We start from the raw sequence: 11,673 nt of genomic DNA on the forward strand, positions 1-11,673 counted from the left end.
CCAGTCCTAAGATTGGGGAACTGTGCGAGACTCCGAGAGAGGCCCTTAAAAAGTATAGAATTGGTGTAGTGCTTAGGTACCTATTTGCGTTCTATGTTTTTGGGTTCAAGACTCTTTGTTTTTACATACCTAAAAAAAAGCCCTCAGAAGGTCTAACATTTGGTTTCTATGTTTTTTTTTACATTTTAATTATGATCATATATAATTGAGATGATCTATAAAAAAGAATCTTAGTGTGATGGCTACATAACTATTTACATCTTCTATGTTTTTGGGTGTGAAACACCATGCTTTAAATAACAAAAAATAAAAATAAAACACAACTCATGCTTTTAAAGACCCAAAAAATTAAAATGAAACAGAAAAGAAATTAAGATAAAACACAAAATAAACGCCATGCTTTAAATAACAAAAAATAAATAAATAAATAAAACACCACTGGGTAGAGTTGACCCCAGTTCATGGTCACACTACAAGAAGAATTTGGTTTATCATTGCAAATTTAAATTTATATATATATATATATATATATATATATATATAATCGTAATCAAGGGTCCTTCTGAATTAGGGAGCCTTGTGCGGTGGCACCACTTGCACACCCTCAAAGCCGGCTTTGCCTATGAGCTCATCTAACCATGAATAAACAAAGTCATATGAGACCTTGCCGCTTGCTCACATATGAGCTTAAGACTAAAAATCTAATCCTAACCATTTATCTCTAGCCAGCTATTGTCACATAAACAACTAAACAAATTAAAATTAATTATTCACTTTAGACCTTAACAACAAACACTCTCCACCATCTCGCTTTAGTGTAAATTATTACTGCATATCGCTTGTAATAAATAAAACGTTAACTCATTACATGACTTGTGAAATAATAATCCGAATTAATTCTTAATTGGAAGTTTTTCTTGTATTTTGTGGTGCAGGCTGCCAGCTAACATGTGCCACGTGGCTATACATCAGCTGGTTAGAATCAAATTGCCAAACTCAGTAACAGGCGATGTGAGCTGGCATATGGCAGCAGAAGCTGCCGTTTCAATCTCACAAATGATTGGTAAATCAAAAAATATTCTCAGCCCAATTCTTTGGGCTCTGCAAATTAGGCATTTGTATATCCTTAATATATGTTTTTATAATAATAATCATGTAGTGCATTTCAAATTTGTGTATCTAATCTTTTGTTGTTCCCTTTTAATTAATATAAGGTACCTACAAGTTTCTCAATCTTTATTGATAGGATTTTCATCATTTACAGTTTTTGAGAAGGAGATAAGGATAAGGCATCGAACATGTTCTCGGTGTCTCCATTTGTTATTAATAATCTTGACCCGCTTTTCCTATTCACTAGCACATTGCGTGCTACAGCAAGCAACCCCTTTACTAGTAAGGGGCTAGCGCACAACGGCTGAAAAGCCAGCAACTTGTTAGGTGTAGGTTTTGGCTTGCCACTGTCCAAATATAGTGTGGGAATTAAAGGATGTCATCTTTACGAATGTTGTCTAAATTAAATGTAAAAGAAATATAATTAACACAATGACTATCAAAAGCAAACCTTTTCACAAGCAAAGTGACAATCAAGCTCAAGGTGGCGAGTGTGAGTAAGATGAACTAGAATATTAGCAAGACGAGAAACAGTGAGATTGTCACAATAAAGCATATAACATGTAAGGGTAGCTGAATATCCAATTCATAGAGGAGGAAAAAAAAGCTAAATAGTCTAAGCATAAATATTAAATAGTCTAAGGGGTGATTGGTGTCGGCCAATGCGTCATCAAAGTCGTGGCTGTGGTCGCCCGAGTTAGAGCGGTTTTCGTCGGTGGTGATAACGGAGTGCGGTGGGAGAGGAGAAAAAGAAAAGAAAAGAAGGGAACGAGTGAGGGGTAAAAATGGAAACTTAGTGAAAAAAATATAACATGGAAACGGGTGTAGATAGAAAATTGGTAGGGTACCTATACAAATAAAATAATAGTAGGGGAACATTCAAAAGTATATCCAGGTATACTGCCACTTTTCTGGATACAAAAGTAAAAGCCCATCAAGCTTTTGCAATTCAAAAAAAAAAAAAAAAAACAACAAAGAAAAACGAAAAAAAACAGAATTACTCTAATCACCAATTAATCTTTTGAAATCCCAGAAACCCAACAGAGAAAATCATGCCCGGTGAGTTTTCATCTTTTTTTTTTTTTTTTTTTTTTTTCAATCGAATTTTTGGGTCCAAGAAATTAAATTAATCTGCCATTTTTTGGTTTTGGGTTTTCAGGGAAGATTTCAAAACCAAGTGATGTGGCTGAAGAAGCAGAAGAAGTTGCTGCAGCTTCACCAAGAATCAAGCTTGCAGATGGACGGCATCTGGCTTACAGAGAAAGTGGGGTCCCCAAGAGCAAGGCAAACTACAAGATCATCATGGTTCATGGCTTTGGAAGCTCAAAGGAAATGAATTTCCTCGCTCCCCAAGTAACTACTCTTCCTCTTGATCTCAAGGTTTTAGCAAATTCTGTGTTTAAATTCAAGTAGGAGATATATTACAATTGAAATCAATGAAATGAGGGATGTATGCGACGGGATTACAATTCAGTTGGTTAAGAGCATTCGTCCCTCGCTAGGTTTTTGAGTTGGATTTCCCTCTCCCCAATATCGCTTGTATCAAAAGACTATGAATCTTGATCAAGTAAGAAAGAAAATTGAATTTTTGAGTTTGGTAAAAATCTGTTCAGAGTATTTGTATCTGCAAAAGTCAACGAATTGAAATATTTATGCTTGTGAATATCATTGGGTTTTCTTTGTTTATGAGTTCAAATATACACTTGGTTTACAACAAAAATTCCTAATTTTGATCATATGGTTCGGTTAAAGAAGCAGTTCTAAAGTATCAGTTTAAAGAAAAATGTCGAAATGGGTTGGGTTTTCACAATGCTTCAGTTTCCAGGAATTAATTGATGAGTTGGGGATATATTTCCTGCTCTACGATCGGGCTGGTTATGGAGAAAGTGATCCGAATCCAAAGCGTTCGGTCAAGAGTGAAGCCCTTGACATCGAACAGCTAGCCGATCAGTTAGAGTTAGGGTCGAAGTTTTATGTCATTGGAGTCTCAATGGGATCGTATTCCACCTGGAGTTGCATCAAACATATACCACACAGGTAAATACACTGAATTTTGGATTCTAGATTCATGACTTTCTGCTATTCGAATTTCTTATATCACATTCGCTTGTGTAGGCTCGCAGGTGTGGCCTTAGTAGTTCCAGTTGTGAATTACCGGTGGCCTTCTCTTCCCGAGAAACTAATAAAGGATGATTACCGCAGGAAACTCATACATTGGGGGCTCTTGTTTGCAGAATTTGCCCCGGGATTACTGCGGTGGTGGGTAACTCAGAAATGGCTCCCCTCAACGTCTGTCATGGAAAGAAACCCGGTATTCTTCAACAGCAAAGACATGGATGTCCTGAAAGTAATACCAGGGTTCCCAATGCTCACTCAGGTAAAACCAAGTCATAACGTGCACTCCATGGTGTGTGGTAGTAAAGGCTGCTTCCTATGAACCGATTTACATATTAATCGTTTCTGTATCATGATTACTGTGACAATGTTTATGTATGCACACCCACAGGAGAAGCTACGACAACGAGTGGTTTTCGATACTCTGCATCATGACTTCAAATTGGCTTTCACACCGTGGGATTTTGATCCCATGGATCTCAGTAACCCATTCCCGCAAAACCAGCGCTCTGTTCACATCTGGCAAGGTTACGAAGATAAAGTTGTGCCGTTTGAACTTCAAAGATATGTTTCAAGTAAGCTACCCTGGATTCAGTATCACGAAGTTCCTGAAGGCGGACATTTGCTTGTGCATTATACCGGTTTATGTGAGGCGATTCTGAGGGCGCTTTTGCTCGGAGAAGAACATCCCCATTACAAACCTAATATACCCAAAATTGTTCCATAAGTGTGCCAAAGATTAGTATTGATTGTGTAAATGGTTAATTCATTGAAAGCATGTACATTACATTTGTTGATTTGTTGTTATTTGGAAGGAGACAATTTCTTTCTTTCATATATGAAAACGACACTTTCCTGTTCATAAACATATAGAAAAGGAATGATTAGATGGAATTTCCTGTCCTATCCTGTCAAAATACTCATTAACTTCTTGTTCTGAGTCTTCTGACTTTAATTTTGTTTTCGTGTCAAAATGAACTTAATTTTTTATTTTTTCTATTTCTGATCCAACGATGTATGTACATGAAAGGGTGGGGAGAATAAATTGGTATTGACTAGGCGGTGATTCATGAGATTCGAATATAAGACCTCTCACTTATAAGTGAAGATGAGTAGTACTAGGTGGTAATACTAAGTCGTGACAACAACAAATTAAACTTAATTACTGACAATTTAGAATGGTTATTAACAATTCAAACAGCCGACAAGAGACCACATTAACATGTATAATCCTAAAGTTTCAATTCACATTCCACAAACTACTACAAAAACTGACTGAATTTCTGTACAGTGGTCTCATTCTTCCAACAGCAAAGCTTGATCGAAACTGTAGAACTCGTCGTTCTCTTCACGGTACGGAAATTGTGTTACCAGGTGACTACCTTGGCAGCTATGAAAATTATACATCCATCTCATATATTCGTCGTTCTCTTCAAGTAACATCTTTTTTACCTAAAGATAACCTTAGTAATGAAGCCGGCAAATTGTGGTTTAACCTAGCTCCGTTACACACAGTTACTCTAAAGCTCAGGCATTTGGCTAAGGTCAGTTACTACATGCGTGTAGATGATTTCTGGCCGGTGACAAAGTGTGGACTCCACATGGACGAATAGTCAGAAATCGCTCTTGCACGTGTAGGGGACTGGCAATAGCACTGTAATCTCAGATGCACCAATATAAGCTTTTAATTAGTAGACTTTTATCAGAAAGGATTCGGAGTGTGTTTAAAGCATGCCTTGTATTATGTACACAGGTGCATTAGGTTACAATCATACATAGACAGATTGATATGTGCATCTCTTTTGGCAGTAACCACAAGTTCATACATCGAGAGATTGATATCTCCGTCAATTTGGGTGCAACCAACATTCCACCAACAAAACATACCGAATTTGAACAACTGGACAATTTCAGCCAACAGTCATTCTCAGATATTTGCATCAGGCGGTGGGCTTCAAAAGTACCCATCACAGATGCATCACGTTCATTCCGGGTAGTAACAATGCTCTTACTCTCACAAGTTTGTACATCAAATTCTTCTGAAACACAAACCCATGCTCGGAGCTCAAAATGTTGCCTCACTCCTACATCATCGTATAAAGAACTGAGCGAGGGTGGTCTTTCTGATCCCACCCATTCCTACAATGGGAACCACACCTATCTTGTTGTCAATATCATCTGCTAGCAATAATCTAATGAGGGTCTCCTTGTCCTCATCTCTTCCATGCACATCAGAGTCTTCAACCAAAGAAGTTGAAGGTAGTGTTTGTGAGATTAAGCTCATTCAATACTGCTTCATGTCTGAGTTACCTAGTTGCTTCTGCTCAGCATCACCAAAAACTGCATTTACTGACATCGGCTTGATCCCCAACTTATTTAGTAGTCAATATGTCAGTTTATTTCCCCGGGTAAAGTTCTTTGCTTCGTGAGCTCCCCTAAGCATTGTCCCCTAAGTAAGTTTGAGTTCAATTAAATTAAAAGGTTGGCAGCGTGGTTCAATAGTATTTGTCTCCACTTGTAGATGAAATGTCTTTGGTTCAACTCATGCAAGGCAGAGCTATTTAGTACTATAATCTAATAGCATTCCTTTCATTTCTAAGTAACGAGTTTTAAATTCAAATCTTATGAATGACGAGTTGCAAACGAATTTATTCATGAATGATAAAGAAAAGATCTGAAGGGCAAAGACAGTTTCTTTCTTTTATATGGAAAATGACACTTTCCTGACTATAAACACCTAACTTTTTTGTGATGTTAACAAATCGAATCTAAGACCTCTTACTTATAAATGAAAATGAACACTACTAGACCGTAGTTTTAAGTGGCATAATAGGTTTGTAAATTGTAAGTTAGATTAGTAATTAGAATTGGGTTTGTTGGAATGAGGATAATGCTTGGGCTGCTGGTTGCTGTGATTTGGGCTTGCCCAAATTATACCCCATATTAAAAACGTTTGGTTAAAGAGATACAACTGTTCGCTGTGTATTTTCAAACACATTTAACAAGAATTTGAAAGGATATGAAATAGCCTATATGATTGAAGACCTTCTTCCTTCTTTTTCTCCTGTACAAAACTTCTAGAGATAAACACACAAAATAATTGGCTAGAATTCATGCGATTGAAGAATTAGATAGTTTGTATATTGGTTGGGCATTTGCAAGAATCTAGAATCTTGTGTGTATTATAAATTAAATAGTTGTATTCTAGTCAGGCAAACATCATTGAACCATAAGCACAAGAATGAGACGAAAATATTGTTTTTTAATATAAAAATATATTTACATTAAAATAGACGATAAAATAAATGATGACACTATCCACGTACCTATCTTTACTTCTAACACAACTCTCAATTTCCGGTTGTTAGATAGAAAGAATTGAATAAAATCATAGACAAAATTTAACAAGGTGTAAGAAAAAAAAATGAAAAAAAAAGATGAATGGTAATTAAAGGTGGACAACGGATTGCAAGATGGTTCATGTCTATAGGAGAAAAATGTTGTGGCTGACAGCCTTTGTCAATTGGAGTTAAAATTTGAATCTTAGATACTATTATTTTGAAAATCCACTTGGACCGATTGGAATTCATTTATTTAAAGATATAATTAGATCTTTAGGACTCCAACTGTTTGTAATAATTTATTGCATTAGTTTCGCATGTTCCACCACCCTCTTGAAATAGGTTTAGAGTCAATTGTTTAAGACTAGAACGTTCATCGTTAAAAATAATAATAATAATAATAATAAAAGGCTAGAACGTTCTTAAAAAGTAGCAATGATATATTAACTTTAACTCAATTATAGTAATGGTCCATTAACTAAAAATCTATTATTATTGGTCCCTCACCTTTAATCCAACTGGAGAAATGATCCCTATACTTTTGACCAAATTGGAGCAATGGTCCTCAACTGTAACTCAATTATAGCAATGATCCTTGTAACGTAACTCGTTTTGACAAAATTCTTACAAAGTTGACGAAAATGACTATAGCTATACATTTTGATGAGTTGAGGATCCCAATTGTAGTAATGATTTTTCTAACATAACTTATTTTAATAAAATTCTAACGAAATTGATAAAAATAATTATAACTATACATACATTTTAATGAGTTGAACGACCGATAATAGATTTTTAGTTAACTACTATTTCTCTGATTAAAGAAAATTTGCTCAAGCAGCAGAACTACAGAAATATGCAGCACCGAGTGACACACTGCAAAACAATGGCGGCAGCAGCACCACCACCAGCAGGCCCCAACCCATCAGCTTCCTCCATTTTCTCCCAAAAAGCCTCCAGACTCCCGGACGACACCGTCTTCTACGCCATCTTTCCCGACTCCTCCCTGACTTCCTCCACCACCACCGCTTCCCTCCAATCCCTCCACCTCCAAATCCTCCAAACCCTCACTCCCCTCACTGCCGACTACATATGGCAGCACGAACCCTTCTCCCTCTCCCTATCCACGCTCCCAAAACCGTCTTGTCTCTGCTCCGCCGACCGCCACCTCCCCCACCTCCACGGCAAGCTCCGCATCGCCGACAACTTCGAAGACGAGTGGTTCATTGTCTTTCTTCTCTTCCATATCTCCTCCACCTTCCGCGACCTCTCCATCAGAGTCTGGGATTCCGACGGCGAGTTCCTCCTCATCGAAGCCGCCTACCACCTCCCTCGGTGGCTCAACCCCCAAAACAGCCTCAATCGCGTGTTTATTCGCCAAGGCCAACTCCACATCGTCCCCAAAGCTCGAATCCCGAACCCAACCCTCACCGACTCCTTGAATTTCATTGTGAATTTCGGGCAGGAGGCAATTGCAGCTGAACGGGTTCAGCTTGCAGTGAAGAATCGGATATTGGAGTATCCGGAAAAGGCAAGGAGGAATATGCATGTGGTTAGGGTTAGGGTTCCGGCGGCGGTGGCGCAGGTATTGAGTCAGGAACCGTGCCTGATTGCCTTGGCCGTTGAGGGTTTCTACGACCGTGATATCGATACTATGAAGTACGCGGCGAAGATGGAGAGGTTCTTAAGCAGAGGGAGGGAGGAGGAGTTGGTGTGCGTATCGGTGAAGATGTCGAGGGCAATGTACGCTCAGCTGGTGCAACAGGCGTTTCAGGCGCCCAAGTGTTATCCAATGCCAAATAGGAGCGAGGATGGGGCAGCGTTTATGGAGGCCGAATTGGGGATGAAGATTGCGTGTGGGATGGAGATGATGTATCAGCAGAGGAGAAAGGAAGGGTTGGAAGGGAAAGGCAGTAGTTGGGAGGCATTTAAGGAGACTTTGGAGAGGAGTGGATACTTTGAAGGGTTGCTTCCCGGATCGAAAGAGTACCAGAGGTTGATGCAGAATGCAGAGGAGTATTATCGCAGTAGTGCTTTGTTTTCGAGGGCAAGGTACGTATGGTTTTATCATTGTGGTGGTAGTATAGTTGTTTTATGAATAGTGAATATGGTAGTAATGTATAAGCATTATGCTTCTGTCGATATTAGATGCAAAGACTTAAATTGGGTTGAATGTCATTTGCGTTTAGATGCCGTTCTTAATTGGATCTTTGTTGTTCTTTAAGTGTTGGCAATTAACTAAGGCGTTACCATTCTTGCAGTGAGATGATGAGTGCTCCAGTGAGACGCATAGATGAGATTCTGGCTTTACCTTATTCAGCAGATGATTTTAGGGGTCAAGAGGTTCCGCCTTCTGACGATGATTCTTGGCTTTACAATGGAGAGGATGAGTTGAACTCAGAACTTTTGGAGAGACAAAAGGAGATGGAACATTATGACTCAAAAAAGAAAAAGAAGTCAAAAGAGCAGGACGATGCTGGTCCATCATCCAGTTCTAACGTTGATGGTTTCAATCCGGGTGATATAGCAAAAACCATGCAGGCATTTGTCCAGAAGATGTCAAGCTACGAGGGAGCTGAGGTTCCCAAGAGCAGGTTAGTGTACTTGTGTTTCCATGTGAATTGTTCATGGGTTTGGTTCCATTTTTTTCAGCAAACACAGAAATAAGATCACTTTAACATTAATGAGCATATATTTCTAGTGGTGGCGGCTAATTTTTAAATGCTCCCATTTGCCATCATGTAGTGCAGTGACCCTTAGAATGTATCTCCTATCTAAGAAATAAACTTGCATCTCCTAGGTTTGCAGTTGCAAAAATTCTGCTTGCTGGATTCGATGTATGTACAGTAATTGTAGGATTAGATTGTGTGACTAAAGTTACCTGCAAAGTTACTTAAAACTTAGTGCGGATTTTGAGCCCATGTAGCTCTTGCTTTGCTCAGTCTTACTGCTGTTGTAATCTAGAGTGAGTTCTTGTAGTGACTTTCCTTGATGAACCAAGCTCAATATCAAGCTACAAGCTTGATTATGTGAAGTGATTATTCCCAAGCTCTGGTTGGTCATGAATTTGATAAAGTTTCCCGGTCACTTATGAGTAGACTCTTGTATTAAGTTAGTTTTTAGATGTTGGTGAGTTTATTAATTGATTGAAAGATGAGCACGCAGTTGATTGTTTTATATTTTATAATCTTCTTTTGAAGGAACCTAAAAGAAGTGGACTTTGACGTGGATCGTTTCTATAAAGATCTAGAATCAATAATGAAGTTTGAAGGCAACGAGGATGCTGCTAGTGATGATGATAATGAGGAAGGGTCCTCATCCGACTTGGACTTCGGTAAGTTGTATATCTTTCTATCATTCCCTTAATAGACTTAATTTTTCAAATATTGTAATGGTCTCAAAATTGAAAACTTTGAGTAAATTGTGTGCGCTCACCAAGAGGAAAAAAACAAGGAACAAAAAGAAAACCATTCCTAAGCACACAGGTTTAATTGAAACCCTTTTGTGTTAAATTTAAACAACTATCTAATAAATGCTCAACATTTAAAATGTTCTTGAAAAGACATGCAATCTTTTCTAGAATGCACGACAAACTGTTATAGGGCTTTCAGAAATATCGATTTCAGCTTGTAGATGGAATTCTTTTGCCCTCCCTCTAAAGGAAAGAGGCACAGCTTGCTGTCTAATTCCTTTCATGCCTCTATTTGTCTGCTCTCTATCATCTAATAAACTAAAGAAGGATGTTTGGCATAACCCTTGAAATCCCGAACAAAGAAAACTGAGTTATGTTGTTCATGCTCATGGAAATTGTGAAGCAACAACCAAGATTCTCCTTTCATCACTTGTGTAAAAACTGAAATTTCATGCAAAAAAAGGGGAGATTATAGTGATACATCGCAAGTTTTATACCAATCTGAAGGACGACCCAACTTTGTTATGTGATGCTTTTTTTGATGGAGTGATGTTTTGATTTGAGTTGCATGATCATAATGTTGTTAAGCTGCTTTGTTTGCTATTCACAGATGAGTCCGAAGATGAAAGTGAGGATGGAGAAGATACTTTCATGCATTCTTATTCTGATGCTTTAAATGAAGAGTTGAAATCTACAACCCTCAAGAAAAGTTTTGTTTGTGCTGATGAACAAGCTCCAAAGAAAGATGAGGTATGGTTGAATTTTTTTAATTCTTATATGTTTGACCTCATATGGTTGCGTATGAATAAATAAATTTAGCTTTCCAAAGTTTTTTGTTTGTCACACATGGTGGTCTCACTGAAAATTTTCAGCGAGACTCTTTGTGGCTATACATGTGGTCTTACTGAAGGGTTACGGCCTGCATAATTCCTCGGACTAGCACTAAATCATGCAGTTTTCTTCCAAAATGAACTTGGTTTTAATAGATAACCTTTTTGTTCGTGGGATGATAAATGAATTGAATTTGTGTATGCAGGGAACGTCACATGCCACAGAAGATATGGAGGAGGATTTCACTCCTGTGGATGTGGATGTGAATCTCGTAAAGAGTCTTCTCGATTCATTTTCTAGTCAACAAGGCCTTCCTGGTCCTGCTTCCAATTTGCTTGGGCTAATGGGTTTACAACTCCCACAAGATGATAACAAAGATAAATGAAGGTCCCATTTCGACGTAAAACACAATTTTGTAACGTGAAAGCTCATGAAGCACGGGGACCTCCGATCGAGTTCATGGGGAGATTGTCATCCTGTCGGAATGAAGTTCGTAACCTTCTGTTGGAACTTTGTAACTACTGCCCCTTTCTGCTCTAATTCTCTTGTTGTTTTGTAGTGATTATGTAGCACGTATTTTTGTCTCTTTTTTTGGTTTCTTTGAATGGAGTTATCAGCTGTGTACCTTTCGTGAAAGAAAATGAAAAAAGTACATGTTTTTACCTGCTATTGTTTTTCTATGTCCTATATGTACAATACATATGTAATAGAAAAAGAGAAGTCATTTTCACACGCCTTTTTTTAATCTGTTACATAATCTTGTTAATTTCGGTTGTTGATTTCGTTTAAGTTATTCAATCTTATGATTATAAATAAAGCGGGGTCTGTGAAAAGGGGGTGAAAATCACTTTCTGGGAAAGAAAG

At 38.0% G+C, this 11,673-nt stretch overlaps 2 protein-coding genes across 2 annotated transcripts; both read left to right on the forward strand.

Moving 5' to 3' along the window:
• Positions 1 to 1,987: 1,987 nt before the first annotated feature.
• On the forward strand, positions 1,988 to 4,119 carry LOC103446590 (uncharacterized). The gene is made up of 5 exons (XM_008385720.4): positions 1,988 to 2,169; positions 2,270 to 2,463; positions 2,936 to 3,147; positions 3,226 to 3,487; positions 3,617 to 4,119. Exons 1-5 carry the CDS (start codon positions 2,163 to 2,165, stop codon positions 3,950 to 3,952), a joined length of 1,011 nt encoding a protein of 336 aa, XP_008383942.3. The 5' UTR covers positions 1,988 to 2,162; the 3' UTR covers positions 3,953 to 4,119.
• Positions 4,120 to 7,322: 3,203 nt separating this feature from the next.
• LOC103446589 (protein ecdysoneless homolog) lies at positions 7,323 to 11,471 on the forward strand. Its single transcript, XM_008385719.4, has 5 exons — positions 7,323 to 8,618; positions 8,828 to 9,160; positions 9,767 to 9,900; positions 10,589 to 10,728; positions 11,015 to 11,471. The coding sequence occupies exons 1-5, from the start codon at positions 7,423 to 7,425 to the stop codon at positions 11,192 to 11,194; spliced, it is 1,983 nt and encodes a 660-aa protein (XP_008383941.1). The 5' UTR covers positions 7,323 to 7,422; the 3' UTR covers positions 11,195 to 11,471.
• The last annotated feature ends 202 nt before the right edge of the window (positions 11,472 to 11,673 follow it).

This window comes from Malus domestica, chromosome 03 (assembly GCF_042453785.1).
Source record: "Malus domestica chromosome 03, GDT2T_hap1".
In the NCBI taxonomy this organism is placed as follows: Eukaryota; Viridiplantae; Streptophyta; class Magnoliopsida; order Rosales; family Rosaceae; genus Malus; species Malus domestica.